We start from the raw sequence: 21,043 nt of genomic DNA on the forward strand, positions 1-21,043 counted from the left end.
CAAAACCACAGAGAAACCCTGTCTCGAAAAACCAAAAAAAAAAAAAGAAAAAAGAAAAGTTCTCAATACCTCAGTGTTCCAAGTAGTTCTGAGTCTGTGAATGGAAAGGTCCTTCTATAGAGTCACCTCCCCAAGGCTTCTACCACACAAGCTCCTGTGGGGGAGGAGAGGCAGTTAAGATCCAACTGGAACAGTGTGTAAGCAAGCGCGTCTTCTTGTGGCTCCTAATGGCTTTGTTTGCTAGTGTGAAAGGAGAGACAATATTTTCATTCAGGTGTTGTTATGGCTTTGGCTAAGGCAGATAGGGAGGGGAGACTGGTGAAGAGTGTCCTTGCTGCCAGTATTTCAGGCTATGTCTGGGTGAGCACCATGAGTGTGCGTCAGTATAGTCAGCGACTGGAAGTCTCCAGTCAGAGCCTGGCCTGGTTTGTAAAGCCACGGTACAGTGTTGAAGCTCCCGCCTGTCCCACATATACTGGTGTGGATACATGCATATGTTCTGTGCGTTCTGTTGAGGAGCGTTGCTGTTGAGTCCTCTCTTTTCTGATAGCTAAGACAATCATGAATGTGAAATGTGTCTTTTTTAGCAAATTAGAATTTGTAGCAGTAAATTAATCATCAGTGTAAAAATAGGAGAATAAAAGATGGAAATGCTGAGGAAATACCATATCTATTTAATGGATCAGTGGGTAAACACCTCCATTTATCTTTGTGACTCCATTTTATCAGTAGCACTTTGAGGTGTAATTTACAGATTATGAAATTCCATTACTAAATTAGCATGTTGCCCTTATTAAAACAAAATATGTCTTTTTAGAGGCAAAGATATGTATTTTGTTCTGACAGATAGGAAATTTATACATTTGCTTCATGCTGACTACATATTTGATTTCATGCCAACTCACTGAAAAAACAACAACAACCTATGCATTAGGGATTGGAATGACTAAGATACAATAAATCTTACAGATGCAATTGCCACAGCTTTTATCTTTCTGTAGTTTATCATTCTGATGATATAGTTAGAACGAAATACAATGCCTGATGGCCTTACGTTTTACTTCGTATCTCAGAGCACGAAAACCTCTATAGTTCATTCTAAAACTTTGAGGAAAATGATACATATATGATTTAAAGATCAAGTTTAGTTACCCTCTGCAAATTGCTTTTGGAAGTATAGATAATAAAAAGGTAAGAATGTTTTTAAATTTCAGATATAGATAGAATAATAATTGCTTTTGAAAATACAGAGGTTTTATTTGCTTAGATTCTGTGCAGAGCAGGAAAAGCAGAATTGTCTTTGAATGTGCTTACATGGTTACATTTTTTCCTTTTCTATAATGAGGTTAGTATCGTCCCACACCCCCGTTCCTAGTCTGTTTTTATTACTTATTTATTTTGTTATTATTTGTGAATACAGTAAGATGCTAGAAATGTATCACAGATGTCATACACTTCTTGAGAAGCACTGCTGTCTTTTAAGCTCAGATCACCAAAGATATTTGCAGTCACTTCAGCTTTTTCCCCTCTCAAATAAAGGCATCTGTATAGGAAAGGTTTGAGACACACGAGTGAATGTGTGTCAGCTCTTACGTGTGAGTATGTTGGATTTGCAGGAAAGCGGGGGATGCAGACTCCTTTAGAAATAGGTGCTCCCTGAAGCACTGGTAGCACTGTAACCCATGTTCATATTGGAGGTTCCTGAGCAGCAGCATGAAGATGCACAGCAACGGGCTTTAATAACTCCAGCGTAACCTGTAACTCCTTTCAAGCCTAGCATGACTAGCAGAAATCTGTGTCTCCCTGAGCTTCGCAGGACCCTGACTAGCGTACTGTGATGCTGTGAAGAGCCAGGGATTCGCGTCTATCCATTTAATATACACTTTATGGGTTCGTGGTTAACCATTTCTAGCCTAGTCACGTATAGTATTGAGAAATTAAAATACTTAAAACATACTATTAAAAAGTGTCTAGAAAAGGTCTTTCAGGCTGTAGTCTCTGCAACCAGTGTGTGGGATGCTGTCTGAATACAGATCCCTGCCACCATCCCTAGAGATTTGATTTCATAGACTCAAATCTGCTATGAGTAACGTAGGTGATTTTGAGGCATGTAATGCTAAGCCCATAGGAAACACTGATATGGAGATCTATATCTGCACAGGTACATGAGTGGTGTAGTTACAAAGGCCCCACATGCAGATGGGTACTGTGGTTGACTTAATATTCTTCTCTTGATGCCTTGGGATTCTTGGTATTTTGTGAGCAGAGGAGTTCTGTATTTCCTGAAAATTGCGTATCCAGTCCTATGGACAAGCCTCTGCTCTCTCTGAGAGGCCTTTTCAAGGATGAGTACAGTTATTAAGCAATACTTTCTGGCCTAGTGACATTAGGCCGAGTCTCTAAGGCCTCTTCTAAACTTTTGAATATGCACAGCTGTCATTCATTCCAGGGGCCAGATTAGAAAATCATAGTATACATTTTCCATGGAATTAAAATTTAATTGCTTGTCTGAGCATGAATACCCATGTCTATGTTAATCCTAACACACTTTTCTTCCCTCCAGGATGGCACGAAACAGAAAAGAGAGAGGAAGAAAACGGTGTCGTTCAGCAGCATGCCGACAGAGAAGAAGATCAGCAGTGCAAGTGACTGTATCAACTCAATGGTTGAGGGTTCTGAACTCAAAAAGGTTCGCTCAAACTCCAGGATTTATCATCGGTATTTTTTGCTGGATGCCGACATGCAAAGCCTGAGGTGGGAGCCATCTAAGAAGGATTCTGAGAAAGCCAAGATTGATATCAAATCTATCAAGGAAGTTAGAACAGGGAAAAACACAGATATATTCCGCAGCAATGGTATTTCTGAGCAGATATCTGAAGACTGTGCATTTTCAGTCATATATGGAGAGAATTATGAGTCACTTGATTTGGTTGCCAATTCTGCAGATGTTGCGAACATCTGGGTAACAGGACTCCGATACTTGATTTCTTATGGGAAACATACACTCGATATGTTAGAAAGTAGTCAAGACAACATGAGGACTTCTTGGGTTTCACAAATGTTTAGTGAAATTGATGTAGATGATCTTGGACATATAACTCTGTGTAATGCTGTGCAGTGCATCAGAAACCTCAATCCTGGTTTAAAAACAAGCAAAATTGAGCTGAAGTTCAAAGAATTGCATAAATCAAAGGACAAAGCTGGTACTGACGTCACAAAAGAAGAATTTATTGAGGTTTTTCATGAACTTTGTACTAGACCTGAAATTTACTTCCTTTTAGTTCAGTTTTCAAGCAATAAAGAATTCCTTGATACCAAGGACCTTATGATGTTTCTGGAGGCGGAACAGGGTGTGGCACATATAAATGAGGGGATAAGCCTTGAAATTATTCACAAATATGAGCCATCCAAAGAAGGTCAGGAGAAGGGCTGGCTCTCCATAGACGGGTTCACTAATTACCTGATGTCCCCTGATTGTTACATATTTGATCCAGAGCATAAGAAGGTCTGTCAGGACATGAAGCAGCCCCTGTCTCATTACTTTATAAACTCCTCTCACAATACATACTTGATAGAGGACCAGTTCCGGGGCCCCTCTGACATCACAGGCTATATCCGCGCACTTAAAATGGGTTGCAGGAGTGTTGAATTGGACGTATGGGATGGGCCAGATAACGAGCCTGTGATTTACACAGGCCATACCATGACCTCTCAGATAGTCTTCCGCAGTGTCATCGACATTATTAACAAGTATGCGTTCTTTGCTTCTGAGTATCCTCTCATCTTATGTTTAGAAAATCACTGTTCTATTAAACAACAGAAAGTGATGGTTCAGCACATGAAGAAAATCTTAGGAGACAAGCTGTATACAACATCACCCAACATGGAGGAGTCTTACCTACCATCCCCAGATGTCCTGAAAGGGAAGATACTAATCAAAGCAAAGAAGCTGTCTTCAAATTGCTCTGGTGTGGAAGGGGATGTTACTGATGAGGATGAAGGGGCAGAAATGTCTCAGAGGATGGGGAAAGAGATTGTGGAACAACCCAACCAAGTGCCTGTGAAGCGCTTTCAGCTTTGCAAAGAATTGTCTGAACTGGTCAGCATCTGTAAGTCAGTCCAGTTCAAGGAATTTCAGGTGTCGTTTCAGGTGCAGAAGTACTGGGAAGTGTGTTCATTTAATGAAGTGCTTGCTAGCAAATATGCCAATGAAAACCCCGGGGACTTTGTAAATTACAATAAGCGTTTTCTTGCCAGGGTCTTTCCTAGTCCAATGAGAATTGACTCTAGTAACATGAACCCTCAAGACTTTTGGAAATGTGGGTGTCAGATTGTAGCCATGAACTTTCAGACTCCAGGACTCATGATGGATCTGAACATTGGTTGGTTTCGGCAGAATGGAAACTGTGGCTATGTTCTTCGGCCGGCCATCATGAGGGAGGAAGTCTCCTTCTTTAGTGCCAACACAAAGGACTCTGTCCCTGGAGTTTCCCCTCAGTTGCTCCACATCAAAATTATCAGTGGCCAGAACTTTCCCAAGCCCAAAGGGTCAGGTGCCAAAGGTGATGTAGTAGATCCTTATGTATATGTGGAAATCCATGGAATCCCTGCCGACTGTGCAGAGCAAAGGACAAAAACTGTAAACCAGAATGGAGACACTCCCATTTTTGATGAAAGCTTTGAATTTCAAGTCAACCTCCCTGAGCTGGCCATGGTGCGCTTCGTCGTGCTGGACGACGACTACATTGGGGATGAGTTTATTGGCCAGTACACGATTCCCTTTGAATGCTTGCAGACGGGCTACCGCCATGTTCCCCTGCAGTCTTTGACTGGAGAAGTCCTCGTCCATGCTTCTTTGTTTGTCCATGTGGCCATTACTAACCGAAGAGGAGGAGGGAAACCTCATAAGAGGGGCCTTTCTGTGAGGAAAGGGAAGAAGTCCCGGGAATATGCTTCTCTGAGAACATTGTGGATTAAAACTGTAGATGAAGTGTTCAAGAACGCCCAGCCCCCCATACGGGATGCCACAGACCTGAGAGAAAACATGCAGGTGTGTGTTCATGTTCAGATCTCTCCTTGCATGTCTATGATTTGTAGGTGTTTATTTTTTGCAGTGGTATATTTAATTTTCAATACTTTGTAAATTGCAACTAGTTGTTAGAATGTTTATTAATTGTCTCGTTTCTTATCATTTAAACTTCCAGAGCTGCAGTTGTTGAACTGTCGATTGCATGCTAGAATAAACTGGTCTTGGTGCTGACTCATAAGCTGCTTACCCATGTTCCTTTTATGACCGGTCAACAGCTATGTTTTTGTTTGTTTGGTTTTTGTTGTTGTTTGTTTTAACACAGCGAACATGGGAATCTTTGATATTGTTAAATATTATTATTTCTTAGATTGAACACAAATTGATGACCTATCAAAAAGTAGATTGGTTAAAGTAAAAGGGATGTGTTCCAGATTTTTCTTATGGAACTCTTGTTTTTGGGAACATTTAAATAAGCCACTGTTCTTTTGATTTTAGAAGATAGATAATTGGTTACATAAAATATTTATGATAACTATATTTATGAAAGTGTTAAGATGATAACAAGTTTCAGAGCAGTCAGTCAGGAACTGTGCCTGGTTAAGGATGGATGACACATCGAGCTGTGGCCGAGGACTGGTCAGTCCTGTAGGAGGAGACCATGCATAGCAGTGTGTGCTAGGTAGAAGATGTTTGGTTTTGAAAAAAGATTTATTTTTAGTTTATAAGTATGAATGTTTTGCTTGCATATTTATCTGTGCGCCACATGTATGCCTGGTGCCCACAAAGCCCAGAAGAGGGTGTCAGATCCCCTGGAGCTGGAGTTAGAGGTAGATGGTTGTGACCTGACATGTGGTTGCTGGGACTTAAACCCAGGTCCTTCTGGAAGAGCAGCCAGAAGAGTTAAGTGCTCTTAACTACTGAGCCATCTTTTCCTCCCCTGTTTGTTTGCTCTTAAGCCACTGCTATAAAAATGGCATTAGCAGTAACTCCTATGCTAATGTTTCCTCTCCAGTTCTGCTGCTACTTCTGGAATAAGAACAGTTGCCTGCAGTAAGGACATCCATGGTCCTCATTTGGTCACAGAATAACTGAAAGTGGAAGGGTTTCTCCATTGTTCAGGGTACGGGCATTTTGGCAAACCATCCGTTCCAAAATAGACAACATTGTCCCCTGTCTGTGGCTGTTGGTGTGCATATGAAACATAATTCCCTTTGGAACCTGTTAAGGCTCAACTATCATGCTTTCAGGGCTTGTCTGCCCTGAGCCCCACAGAGCCATCTGCATAGGCAGGCTGGCTGTGAGAGTATGGTGGAACCAATAGACATCAGCCTGCCCTCCGGGGACTTGTGCTATGGATAGGGGTGGGTGGTAGAAAGGGAAACTACAGGCTGAGGTGACAGATGCAGGATGTGCTGTGAAGAAAAGCCAGGACTTATCGCAGACTGCCTGGGGGAGCACACTTAAGATATCACAATAATTTATTTCTATACCTGGTCACAAAATAAGTTTGAACAAGATGATGCATAGCTTGATGGCCATGTTTAAAGCAATATTAATAAAAATAAAATGTTTAAATTCAAAATTATTTCCAGAACATGGATTACTTAGGAGCATAGGTCTCTAGATCTGCTCCTTCTGGCCACCTGTTCTGTCTACGCAGGGCACAAGCATGCCTGGAGTCACACTCTTGACTCATATTCTGACTGGGAAAAATCCCCTTTGTATATGTATACATACTTAGGACACACACACACAGAGGCACACACGCGATATGGGATGTTTAGAATGGCTTACAGGCTGTGATTATCTACTGGTGGAAGGTCCAAGAATCAAGTTAATTGTTCAGTCTATCAGACTGGATGTCTCAGCTGTTCTTCAACATACACAGGAATCCTGAAGAGCTAGACTCTAATGCCAGTGAAGGAATGAATTTGCTAGTGAGAGGAAGAACAAGCTGTCAAAGAGAGAGAAAGCTTCTTTCTCCCCTGCCCTTTATATAGATTTCCAGTAAAAAGGGTGGCCTGGATTAAAGGTGTATCTTCCCACCCCAAAATATCTGAATTAAAAGTTTATCTTTCCATTTCAAAGATCTGGATTAGAAGTGGGTCTTCTCCCAAGTGGTGGTGGTGCACTCCTATAATCCCTGCACTTGGGAGGCAGAGGCAGGCAGATCTCAGAGTTCGAGGCCAGTCTGGTACACAGAGTTTCAGAACAACCAAAGCTATATAGAGAAACCCTGTCTCAATAGACAAACAAACAAATAAATAAATAAAAGGAAGTCGGTCTTTACACTTCAAATGATTTAATTAAGAAAAACTCCCTCACAGGTGTGCTCAGCCATTAGAATTTTAGTTAATTCCAGATGTGGTCAGGTTGACAACTAAGAATCGCCATCACAGTGACCCCCTAAGGGCCTCTTTTCTGTTTTGCAGAATGCAGTGGTATCATTCAAGGAGTTGTGTGGCCTCTCCTCGGTGGCCAACCTCATGCAGTGCATGCTTGCCGTGTCGCCTCGGTTCCTGGGCCCGGACAACACCCCCCTGGTGGTCTTGAACCTTAGTGAGCCCTACCCCACCATGGAACTGCAGGCCATTGTGCCTGAGGTTCTGAAGAAGATTGTCACAACTTATGACATGGTGAGTCCTCTTGGTCCTGTTCTTGGGGAGAAGGGTATTTTAGGGTACCACAGCAGATGGAAGAGCAGCCTTTGCTGACTGTTCCTTCCTGTCTCGTGTGTCCTGCGTGGGCTTATGCTGAAAGCGTGTCTCCCCTCGCTGTGTCATTCTGGTAGACAATTCTCTTACACTTTTTATAACTCTAAGTGAATTGTTTCTATTGTGTGCTTGTGTGTAAGGAATGGAGAGGCGAGGAGCGTGAGCGTGTCGTGCCAGGGTCAGAGGACAACTTTCAAGACCTGTTTCTCTCCTGTTGTGGAGCCAGTGACTGAAATTGTGTCCTCAGGCTCACAAGGCAAAACTTGTAACTGCTGAGCTACTTCTCAGGTCTGCTGAGGAAGAATTCAATTCACGAACAGCTCTTACTTCAAATTCCTATAGGTGAGGCTGTTAGAACCAGTGTGTGTTGGCAGTCTGACAGTGCTGGGTGTTCCTCCCGGGTGGGGCACGGAGTGTATCCAGGCGTGAGTGCTGTGCCACCACCTCCTCCACCTGAGAACACTAGCTCAGGCCAGAGAAAGAAACTGAAAATTAAGTTTCTCCTGATACATCTTGTGTGTTTGAGGAGAAAGTAGGATTGGCATCATTCATCCTATCCAAAAGATTTTTGTCTGTTTTGATCTGAAAGCCGTTATTTAAAGGAGTTTAGGTGATTCAAGGGAAAGACAAACATCTTGGTCTAGCATTTCCCACACTGTGTTATGCAGAATCATGCTTTCTGAGGATATTAATAAACATCCCATGGGGTGCATAGAGAAGCAGTTTGGGGAAATACTCATCTGAATGAAACTAGTCAGAGGTCATTACTGTCTGCCTTCTTTCTTAGTCATTCCAGGACACCGGCCCGTGGGATAGAGCTGCCCACAGTCAGGGTAGCTTTTCCTTCCCTTGTTAAACCCAGGGATGTGTTTCCATGATGATTTTAAACTCTACCAATTTGACGTGGCGATCAGCCATAACACATTATACCAAGTGTTTACCCTCCCTCCCATTTCAGTTTAGATCTCATGGAAACTTAAGATATACAAGAGACTGAGCATTTCCTGCTGGAGACAAGATGCAGAGAGAATCACCCAATGGTGGGAATGCTTAGTTTTGAAGAGAAGGTTAAACACACCTAAGAGAGCAGAGCAGATAACCAATTCCATAACATTTAATCAAAAAAGATATCTCAAAATTCCATGAAAGTAACAAAATGAGTACAGATTGTTCAGTAATATCCCTTGTTATTAATGGTCTTATTCCCCCAATTAGAAGATACATAATAACAGATTGGACTGGAAAACATCCAATGAAATAAAAGAAGTAATTAAGATTTTTCCTAATTAAAAAAAGCATAGGGCCGTATGCATTCAATGCACAGTTTTACCAGACTCCAAAGAGTGACACTGCTATCTTTTCCATAAAATAGAAAAGGAACAAATGCTCCAAGTTATTTTTTAATTATAAATTTTTTTGAGATTAAGGAAAACTTTTATTAGCTATGCATCTGACAGAGAGTTAATTTATAAAGTATACAAAGAATTTTTTAAAAATTTAAACATTAAGAGAACAGTCAGCCCAGTTTAAAAAATGGGGCTTGGAACTAAACAGGTTTCAAACTATAAAATACAAATAGCTGAGTAATATTTTTTAAATTGTTCAACATTCTTAGCTTTCGGGAAATGCAAATTACACCTGTTTTGAGAGTTTATGTTACCCAGTCATAAGGGCCAATATCCAGAAGACAAAGGATGTCCAGTGCTGGCCTGGGCATAAGGAAAGGGCATATTATCCATTGCTGTGGGTGGTGACTGGTACAGCTCCAGCTCTAGCTACTTCCTTAATGCTTGAAGGTGCTGGAAGAGTCACAGATGCCACCTCGCTAGGGACCGTGCAAGCTCCAGCAGTGGCTGGTGTGACAAGACACTCTCAGCTGTGCAGTAGTGACATGGGTGCTGCCGCAGTGACCGGACATCCATCACACCACCTTCAAGGCCAAGAACCCGTGGTAGATGGGCCCTTGGGGAGATTCTGCTACTATTATTTGCTAAGTGGACATAGTATTAAACCAACTCCTAATGAGTTGTTGCTATACTCACAGATTAGCACATCTCTCAACACTTATCAGAGAAGCTTCTTTTTGTCGAGATGGTGACTATCACATAGGTCACCATTTGTCAGGGTCCAGAGAATAAGGTGTTATAGAGTACTTAGCCCGGAATGGGACATGTGTAACATACCCCTTCTCCTAAGACTTGGGGATATTTCAGAAGAGGAGGTAGGAAGGTTGTAAGAGCCCAAGGTGGTAGGTGAGTTCAGCAAAGCCATGTTTTCCAGACACAGCGGGGTAGTTGCACATAAGAACTCACAGTAGTTGTGACATCATGCCCAAGACGTTTGCAAGCTCAGGATTGACAAACTCCCAGGATAGAGGAGCAGGTGGTCAGGAGTCAAACCCACCGACCATGGGGCTTTAGAAGTGTGGTCCTGGTAAGTCACACACCCACAACACTGACTGGGTCGGATGTGATAAAACTGTGCTGCTACAGAATTTGGTGGTGTGGAATGAGTGGAGGGTCTGGGAGGAGTTGGAAGAGAGGGAAATATGATCAAAATGCAATGCATGAAATTCTCAAAAAGGTAATCAAGGATATTTTTAAAAAGACAGAGAATAAAAAGGCCAAGATTAAGTCTGTCTGAAGTCACTGGGGATTGAGGGTTCTTTTTGGTTTTGGTTTTTGTTTGTTTTGTTCCTGTTTTTGAAAGATAAAACAGAACAAAGTTGGGTGAGTAGGAGTGTCAGGGAGGGACTGGGAGGAGTCGGGGAGGGGAAGCATGACCACTGTATTGTATGAAAAGTTGTTCTTTAAATATGTGAAAGTCCTCTTCACACAACAGTGTTGGCAGTTGGCACTGAGCAGCACAGATGTGGCTTTGTGTGCCTTCTCTTGCTGCTGCTACACTCAGTGAGATTAGTTTAAGTCTCACAGTTAGTGCAGCCTGCTCCTGCGAGTCAGGATGGTGGTCTGCAGTAAGGCCATTGTTGGGCCCCTCTCCTCGTGACTCCTTTTCCACTCATCTTGAAGTTAAGAGCTGCTTTCAGTCAGAGGAGTCGCCTGTGGTGACACTGAAAATGTGGGAACAAAAGAAAGAGAAAGTGTCTAGGGCATGATTGACCTAAAGAGAGGGAAGAGGGGGAGAGAAAGAGAAAGTGTCTAGGGCATGATTGACCTAAAGAGAGGGAAGAGGGGGAGAGAAAGAGAAAGTGTCTAGGGCATGATTGACCTAAAGAGAGGGAAGAGGGGGAGAGAAAGAGAAAGTGTCTAGGGCATGATTGACCTAAAGAGAGGGAAGAGGGGAAGAGAAAGAGAAAGTGTCTAGGGCATGATTGGCCTAAAGAGAGGGAAGAGGGGGAGAGAAAGAGAAAGTGTCTAGGGCATGATTGGCCTAAAGAGAGGGAAGAGGGGGAGAGAAAGAGAAAGTGTCTAGGGCATGATTGACCTAAAGAGAGGGAAGAGGGGGAGAGAAAGAGAAAGTGTCTAGGGCATGATTGACCTAAAGAGAGGGAAGAGGGGGAGAGAAAGAGAAAGTGTCTAGGGCATGATTGACCTAAAGAGAGGGAAGAGGGGGGAGAGAGGGAGTGGAGGAGGGATAATTCGGAATATGAATGCATCTTGCAAAAAGATCAGAAAGACATAGTCTGTAATTTAATTTGGTGGCTAGAGAGGCTCAGCAAGTGACACTCCCAAAAACTGCACACCTGAGCTGCTCCAAGTGCTCTCAGTTGCCAGTGGGAAGGAGACTTTTTAAGGTGGTGTGATGACAACTTCCCATGTGTCATCCATGGCGGGGACATTAGAAACTTCTGTGTTATGATGCTTCAGGGCCCACACACAGGAGATTATATGGCTCTTTTTGATCCATTTTTGTAGCTTTATGTGTCTTCACAGAATCCATCATATGACAACTACATGATTCCTCTCATCTACGGAATCTAACAAATAATATATGTACAAACGTAAACAAATGTGCCTGCGGATACAGGATAACACAACAGAACAAGAAAGGCTAAATATTAGGGGATGAGCAAGGACTGACTGACTGTAGGCAGTGAGCTTGAGTTATGAAAGAGGATGCAAACTAATTGTTTATCTAGTTTTAACTCCATTGTAGATTCTTCATTTTTTGGTGGCAGATAAGTACATAAAATATATTTTATAATGAAAGAATAAAATCCAATGTGAAGCTTCACAGCTTCCACTCTTTTTTCGTTAAATTTTTTCATTTATTTTACATACCAACCATAGTTTCTCCTCCCTTCTCTCTTCCTGTTCCCTCCCCACACCTCCTGTCTACCCCCCATCCCCCACTATTCTTTCTCCATTCAGAAAGGGACAGGCCTCCCATGGGAGTCAACAAAGCATGACGTACCAAGTTGAGGCAGGACCAAGATCCCCCACTGCATCAAGACTGGGTGAGGCATCCCAGCATGGGGAATAGATTCCAAAAAACCAGCTTATACCTCAGGTCCTGGTCCCATTGCTAGGAGCCTCACAAACAGAGCAAGCTACACAACTGTCACCCACATGCGGAGGGCCTAGGTTGGTCCCATGTAGGTTCCCTGGCTGTAGGTCCAGAGAGTCCATAAATTCCTGTGTCTGTGGGTTCCCCCATCATGATCTTGACTCCCCCTTGCTCATATAATCCCTCCTCCCTCTCTTCAACTAGACTCCAGGAGCTCACCCCAGTGCATGGCTGTGGATCACTGCATCTGCTTCCATCAGTTACGGAATGACGGTTCCCTGATGATAATTGAAGTAGTCACCAGTCTGATTACAGAAGAAGGCCAGTTCAGACACCCTCTCTGCTATTGCTAGGAGTCTTAACTGGGGTTATCCTTGTGAATTCCTGGGAGTTTCCCCAGTACTGGGTTTCTCCCTAACACCAAAATATCCCCCTCTGTCAAGACATCTTTTTAATTATTTTCCCCTCCATACCACTCCCTACTTGATCAGCTGGATTGCTAGTATTTCTGGACCCCACCCTTTCCCCTCACCCCCTGTGTCTCCCCCTCCTTCAGTTTACCCAGGAAATTCCATATTTCTGTTTCCTAGGGTGATCCATGCATCCCCTTGTTACCTCCTTGTTACTTACACAGCTTCCATCTGCACAGCTTCTCTACCTGTACAGAAGTTCAGTGAGCTGTAGAGGCTTTGTGTCTGCTTAATCTGTGATGTTTTTATTTGCTACCTTTTAATAAAAAAGTTACAAAAACCTTTATTTGCTTGTTGTCCCCAAGATGTTATATTAATATCAGTATCACAATATAAAACAAACTCCAAACTTTAAAAGTCTCACAGTCTTTAAAAGTTCACCTCTTTAACATTCAAAGTGACTCTCAACCCCTAATCCTCTCCAAATGTCCAGATCTCTAAAGTAGCCAGTCTCCACACAACTCCAGAGTCTCTTGAAAAAGTTCAGATCTCTCAACTGTGAGCTCATAAAGTAGGAAATAAGTTGAATACTTTGTTCAAGAGGGAAGAAGCTGGTTACAGTTGTAATCAAATCATAGTAAAATCAAAGTCAGGAGTATATAAACTCTAGTGCTTGACCAAGACTGAGGCCCTTTAGCGTTCCCCTGGGCTTTAAAGGAGCACAGCGCCGACGGCTTGTCTCCTGGCTCAAGCCAGCTCCACTTCCTAACTGCTGCTCTTCTTGGTCCCATGATCTTCGAATCTCTAAAATAATGGGGTCTCCATCCTAATTCTCCTATACCTTCTCCAGTGACCTTCTGACTGTCAGGGGCTCTAACCTACCACAGGATGCCAAGCCTCAGACTCCTCCATGACCCCTTCAGTCCTGGAATCTCACAGCTGCTCTGGCTGCACCTTTCCCAGTGTTCTGTTCTGGCTTCTCACAGGGCAACCTGGTGGGGTCATTTCCTTAATTTTGGGAACCTCTTTAAAATGGTCTAGCTTGTGTCATATTGATAAAAACAAACAAACAAATAAACAAACTAGCCAGCACAACCATAGAGCAATTTTTATCATTTAATTTCAGTCTTTGTCACCATTAAGGGAATCAGCATGTTGTCAGATGGTTTCATCAGATATGTCGATCTGATCAGTGCTGTTAAGGAAAGTCCAAATTTGAAATGTTACAGATTTGGGGTTCTTAAATTGGAGATGGACAACTAGTAAAGTGTATGAAAATATTTTAAAATCTGAAACACGATGGTTTTAGACATTTGGGGTGGGAGATACTCAACCTGTGTGAAGCAAGCCAACATAATGACAGCACCCAAAGCCTAAGGAACTAGAAATTGACAGGTGCATTGCTGCCCAGTCATGTCTGTGAGTGGCAGCTGGAGTGGTGTTGGCTCATTTCTCCCTGGGAGATTTCGTTTGCTCCAGGACTTCCAAGAGAATTCCTAGGGGAGTGATGTGAGACCATGCATTTGATAGGGTCCCCATAGTTTTGCTTCTTTGTTCAGAACCCTGGTATTACTTTTTAAAGTGGCAGAGAAGGATTACTTATTTTTCAAGTATTTTATTTGCATTAATGTTGTCAAATCTGTATCTGGGGACACACAGACACAATTTATCAGAACCTGAAGCTGCAGAGGTCACCTTACACTCTATGAGAAAGCACTAAAGGGACAGCAGTCTCCTGTTCTTCCTGTGCCAAGAGCAGAGAATCAGTCTGGTGCTGCCATCAGACCACACACTGAATACTGGATTTTGTTCTTGCTTAATTCCTTCACACCTTATTTTTCCATATTTTTTCTAAGGGCTGTTTTTGTTTTTGTAAAGAAGAGTGGAACTTGATCTTTATTTACAAAACATTGCAGGCTATAAAATTCTGCACAGAATAGGAAATGCAGAGGGCAGCTTCACATGGTTTACAGCTGCTCCAGTATAGTCCTTTGTTGAAGAGTTCTCAGACAGCAGTAAGGGAAATTTTTTTTTTGCATCATTAAACAAATATTCCACCACATAAACAAATGTAACACATCTTAAACTAATATTCCATAACACTTCAGTAACATAGATTATATACAAGAGAATAAAGTACAAAGAAAATCTATCAATTAAAATAACCAAATGCAGCATCAATAAGTTTGAAGTAAGGGAAATTTATGAGGGCCACAGGACATAGCTAACAACTCTGTGCCTCAGGTGGATATTAGAAGTTAAAGGTCCTGGGGGCCCATCCTGAGCTTGGAAGGCAAAGCCTTCAGAGGTTAGTTTCTGGCACAACATTTGGGTCTTTTTCTCCCTCCACTGAGAAGTACTTCTCAACCAAGCCTAGCAAGGCCTTGTCTACAGCCATTTTCATGGCTCTTCAGTTTTGCTGAGGTTTCTGCACTTGTCAATTGTTATACTGGGTTACTCTGTCTCACCTAGTTCCTCAGCAGCCTGAACGATACTTGAAATGGCATCAAGAATAACCAGAATAATTTTGGTATCTTCTGCATTTAAGAGGTTCATCAGAGGTTCTTTTATGCCACAATGAACAAGATACACAATCTGTTCAACAGTCCTACCATTTGTATAGTTGGTTACAGCCCACACGGCTTCTCTCTGGGTCTTAAAGTCTGCCTTCAAGAGGCACCAACAAGAAATAACACTAACATGATTCACAACTTGCTATATCTGGTCCTGACTGTGATGTTTGACATTGGTCAGGTGACCTCCTTATGAATATTAGTTTTGGGGGTTTGTTATCAGACTGGGAAAGACTGTAAGTGTTCCTACATCTTTCACAATCAGAGCCTGCTCCTATGTCCCAGTGACATAGCTCTTCGTGCAGGAGTATAGTTGACAATTTAGTAGCTCCTAGAGGCTTCACAAGTTGGGACACAACTTCAGTCTTCACAACCATCCAGGGTCCTAATTTGGACTATCAGTCAGGTTGGAAATAACCCAGCAGGAATCTGCTGTTACTTCAGGATCCTTGTGATGCATAAGATGAACTAAAGTAGGAAAATCTGCTCAACAGCTGCTAAAAGGGTACAAGATTCTTGTTTCAGCAAAGGTTTGGAAGTATCTGTGTAAGATTACGTAAGTGACCACATGCCTAGGATGCAGGTCAGGAGTTGCAGGAAGATCCAGCAGTGGGTCAGCTGTACCATGTTAGATAACTGAACCATCCCCTGAAATTCTTCTAAGAGTCCATACAGCTTGCTCACTGATGTGAACATAGGGAGATGCCAAGAGAAGCGAATACTGAGATAGCACCTCCATCCATCACAGCCATAGTCTGTCTGGATGTTCCAGAAGCAATGTCAGTGAGCACCCAAGCAGATTCTAACTGAGTGGAACTACGATCAGTTCTACCCAAGAACACAAACTTTGGGATACAACTATCCTGGATAATGTTGTCTATAGGAGGCTGTTTCTCCCTAAAAAGCAGTATCTGAGCAGCTTCAGTAGCTGGGACTGCCTTTCCAAATTGTTGTTGGTTATGCCTTTCACAGTGCCCTCAACAGATCAACCCCTGTGCCTTGATTGTTGCAGCTTTCCTGCAGTGGAGAAGTAGCCTCATCAGGAAATGAGCTGATGTTTCTCTTTTCTGCATCTGGTCATCTTTCTTAGCTTTTCTCAAGTTCCTCGTTACCTTCTGTTTGAATATCTGTCCTTTCCCCCTTGTCCTTCAATCTGTTTAATTGGTGGACATAGTTCCAGGAATGAGGGGAAGCTGCATTTTGGGTTCAGGCTTCCATGAAAGGTGGTGCATGGCTCTGAGGCTGCTGGTTAGTGGTCCTTGAAATGTCCACTATGCCTCAGCCCTCAGACTTTGTAAAGTGTTTTTTTTCCTGTTGTTGTTGTTTGTAATGTTTATTCATTTTCTTTTTTTAATGAGTAAATATGTTACCTGAATATATGTATATGTGCCATATACATGCTTGGCTTGATAGAGGTCAGAACATGGGTTTCAGAGCCCCTGTGGAGTTACAGATGGTTTTGAGCCACCATGTGGGTGCTGGGAAATGAGCACAGGTCCTCTGCAAGAGTAGCAAGTGCTTTTAACTGTTGAGCCATCTATCTAGGCCCCTTAGAAGTATTTTATATTGGTATTGTGTCTGTGGGTTGAGGTGCCTTTAAAGTGTTGTTTACCAAGTTATTTTCTCTGTCAAGGACCCCTATAAGACTTTCTTCCTCAAATATCACATAGAGAAAGATGGCTTGGGCTGGAAAGATAGCTCAGAGGTTAAGAGCACTGGCTGCTCTTCCAGAGGTCCTGAGTTCAATTCCTAGCAACCACATGGTGGCTCACAACCATGTAATGAGATCTGGTGCCTTCTTCTGGCCTGCAGGCATATATACATACAGAACACTAAGCACATAATAAATAAAAGAAATCTTAAAAAATACTTGAAGAGTCATCCTTTGGGTGAGCTGTTTAATTTGCCATTGTGTCAAGATGTGTAAGTTTCAGTGGTAATATAATTTTATTTATTAGGAATGCCATATCATTCCTTGACTTGAAATGCAAGACCTCTCCAGTTTGCTATAACTTTGCTTCTCTCCTTCCAAATCCTGAACAATAAGAGCATTGATTTTATATGAATTCAGTGGGAGATACTATGATGCAGTAAGATTGAATTTAATTCTCTAAGTTTCATTACTCATTAATCTTTATTTATACTGATTAATTTAAAAATAACATAAGGTTAAGTTAAAGCATATATTTCTCTACTGAATATTTAGAGATGAATGTCACATTCTACATGGAAGTTTTATGTAGGAGGGTCTTCATCTGTTTATGAAAATTCTTAATTATTTGTAAATCAATGTGGCTCTTTCTAATTGTCTGTATAATACTTATATTTCCACACTGGAAGGAGGTCAGCTGGAGTTTTTCCATTATTTATGTCATTATAAGACATGAAATCATAAAATAATTTTAGCATTTATATCACTTATCTCATGCCAAAACAAGACAGCATAGATCTGTCTTTGTGAATAAAAATAGTTATTTGACTGTAGTTAGACAGAACTGGGATGGCACCCACTAATTTCTGTTGTTGTATATTAGATTTCTTTATATTACCGTAACATAGACTTTTCTTTTACCTGCAAATGTCTTAACAAGTGTTCTCCTGAAAAATGGTAATCGTATTTGATTTTTTATGTTAACTTCTAAAATGTGCACATAGTATATCAAATCTGTATTGTCTTGAATCTTTTAGGTGAATGTCATGTGTCACTTTAGAGGAGAAATCAGAGCCAGTTTGTAGTAGTCTGCAGACTAGGAATGGTCTATACGGTAAATAACTGAAAAGAATTCAAAATGCGGAAGTTCTGTAAATTTTATATTTTAGGATATGTAACCACAGCCACTAAATCTTATCAGTTTCTGTTTTCCTACTGTAGGCGGTAGATGGCTGACAGGAGTTACCCCTAACCCAAGGCCTACAGTGTTTTCTTTCTGCCCTTTGCCCATCAAGGAGGATCTGAACAATTGTGATACTGTGTTTTCTAAACTACTTTTTGCCACCATAAACCATGATTTTAAAAGTTTTTCTCATCTAATGCACTGCATGCATTTTGCCCTTTTGGTCCACAAGAATGTGATTTAGTTGCTGACCTCGTAAGAGGAAAATATTGTCATTGTCCGAGTTCTTCTCACCTGGAGAAAGCGAGGGTCCTTATTGTCATGGACCTGTCCTGAGAGAACAGGTGGTGTGATTTGGGAGAGGAGAGACAGCTGGGACCAGCGGTGCTGTGAGTTTTTATAGTATGTGAACACGGGATGGTTACGGAAAGGTCTGCGTGGAAGCCCAGCAGAACTTGAACTGAAATGTGTATTTAGTGATGGCTGTGGTCACAGCTGCAGTGCTTGGTAATGAGACATTATAAAAGAACTGTAATAATTGAATTTAAGTCATGCTCTCTTTTTAAAGCCAAATCATGCATTTCTTGGGCTGTGGTGGGTAGGGCCGGGCAGAGAAAACTGTACTAAGTGGAGTTGCTAAGACTGAAAACCTCCTTTCCTTTCACCCTCTCCCCCTTGAAGGCAGGGAAATGGGCTCTTCTCAAGTTATTAAATCCAAGCTTTGCTGACAACACTCTGCAGACTGTCTAGGAACCCACTTCCTCCTAGGCAATGGGAAGGGTGTTCTAAAGCCCCCACCCACCTCTCCAGTGTCTGCACGTCTTATTTTGCCTTCTGAGGGTGAATGGATGTCCTTCTTATCTTAGTAGTAGAAGAGACTGAGATTCCTAAATCTTTGAGGGCTCTAAAGTGGTCTCACCAGGACCACAAAGACATCATGAGGTGCTCGGCAGGAGGGTATGGCCAAAGGCAGGAGGCTAAAGACTGAGCAGACAGTAGATGAGAGGAAGATAGGCATAGGCATCCATGGGCATTCCCTTCCTGGATGAATTAGTCTGTGTTCAGACTTAAGATGATACCCTAATAGTTATATGAGCTAATCAGTAGTCAGTGTTGTACTATACAGTGGTTGTAGCATACAGACTGGGTAGAGGAGAGCAGTGAAGGTTCAAGTCTTTGAAAGATGGTAGCACCTCATCACCCTTGAAGGCTCCGGTGAGGCGCTGTGCTTCACTCTTGTCCTTCTGGAGATGAAGTCTTGACCCATTCCAGCCAGTCCTAACCCCACCTTGGGAAAGCATTGTCTTTTTCTTTTCCCTCCCTCCCTCCCTTCCTTTCTTTCTTCCTTCCTTTTGCCTCTGTGAGCTGACTCCTAGGGATGTTCGACAAAGGATGAATCTTAGTAAGTTTAGTAGAATAGTCACAGAGGACCTAGGTAGGTGTACATGGTGTGGACATGTACACACATGGATACCGTGTCTGACGAGAGGCAGAGGATAGAGGAAGAAGAGATTGCTTTATTTATTTGCTGTTGGGGTGCTGGTAAAGAACATGAGTCCTGATCTCAAGGCAGTCTTTGGTCACTTCCACCATTGTAGGCAGGTCTATTTCTTTATTTTCAAATGGGGATGAGATCATCCCCTCCTAGGATTGTGCAACTAAGTTTAATTAACCCAAACATAGTAAATCCTCAATAAATATTAGTAATTATTATTGGCACTATTAATTTTCAAAGAATAGGCATACCCTTGAAGTTTACACCTTTTGTACGTGCGTGTATTTTAACACCACCCTAAGATCCAGGGTAGCAGTCATTCTTCAGCACTTTGAGCATGGAGATCAGGACCCTTATTACGAAATGGTGTTATGTTCAGAGTTTACAGTAGAAGGTTGGTCTCCCCACCACCTGGCTCGGCCTGTGGGCTGTGCCTGCAGCAGCAGGAGGAGTATCTGTGTAAGTGCTTTGCCCACACGCCTACGCACGCTGTCCTCTGTCAGGGCCAGGGATACCATGGGCATTGCACTACACTGCAAGTCTTGCCTCCATCACACAGAAGCCTCCAGTTGCCTTTCTCTCTTAACTAATATCTATTCCTGGTTACCCCAGACCTGAGAGAACAAATGAAACTAGAGTAAGACTCAGAGTCAATTACTTTCAGTTAATTAGGAGTTTCTTAATCACCTTAATCTCCTTGGAGAAAAGGAAAGGTGTGATATAAATAGACAGTAATCGTATTAGGTTTAATTCCAATGTTTTTTAAAAATTAATTAACTTAGTAATAACAGCTTTGAACAAGCATGTCAGCACTCTAGATGACTCTTCCACTCAAGACTGAAGTTCCTGGCACTCTCCAGCAGTGACTTACTCTGAAAAATCTCTTCAAGCAGCTCCGGTTCACCCTTCCTTTTGTAGAGTGACTCGGGCTAGGCTTTAATCTGTTTTCTCTGCTATTCTGTATGTAAAATGTGGCCTCTAAGAGAGCTGTCTCTTAAATATCTGAGACTGGATGAGACAGAAGGAATTGGCCTATATTACATACCAGAGGCAGAGCCTCTGGATATAGCCCCACAGACCCTACATGGCTGCCCACGGGTCCTGTCGAAAGTTCCTTCCGGTTGCTTAGTCTCTTCACTTAGCCACACCCCTTTTTTGCTCAGAATACTGTAGAGAATATTTGGGTGCAGTGCACACTTAAGTTCCAAGCTGCCTGAGCAATATGGGGCTGTTATATAACACGCTGACATTACAGTTTAGATAAGCAGTGGGTAAGAGGCTGGCCTGAACAAAGGCCTAGGACAGGATGGGCTTTGGGTGTGCTCATCTTTAAGGTCAGCAAATTGCAAGATAATTTCTTTCCTGTGCTGAATAGTTTAAGTCTGTGAAAATATGACATAAAAATAGTGATCATTTCTAAAATGATATGTTACATACCAAGCTCTTCCCCAGCAAGATATGTATACAAAAAAGTTTGATCATTAAATGGAATAATAAGTTAATTGGGACAATTTATACATA

The 21,043-nt window shown here is 42.1% G+C and overlaps 1 protein-coding gene and 1 pseudogene across 3 annotated transcripts in view; one reads left to right on the forward strand and one right to left on the reverse strand.

Moving 5' to 3' along the window:
- Positions 1 to 21,043, forward strand: part of Plcl2 (phospholipase C like 2) — a 176,229-nt gene that overhangs the window by 107,173 nt on the left and 48,013 nt on the right. For all 3 annotated transcript variants that reach the window (XM_041655454.1, XM_041655456.1, XM_041655453.1), the window contains 2 exons: positions 2,564 to 5,050; positions 7,462 to 7,665. In XM_041655454.1, the coding sequence (XP_041511388.1) occupies positions 2,564 to 5,050; positions 7,462 to 7,665 (2,691 nt within the window). The remainder of the gene's footprint in view (positions 1 to 2,563; positions 5,051 to 7,461; positions 7,666 to 21,043) is intronic.
- Positions 14,823 to 20,046, reverse strand: LOC121450630 (annotated as a pseudogene).

This window comes from Microtus oregoni, unplaced genomic scaffold (assembly GCF_018167655.1).
Source record: "Microtus oregoni isolate MIOR12 unplaced genomic scaffold, Mior012 000007F_ref0000211, whole genome shotgun sequence".
Lineage (NCBI taxonomy): Eukaryota > Metazoa > Chordata > Mammalia > Rodentia > Cricetidae > Microtus > Microtus oregoni.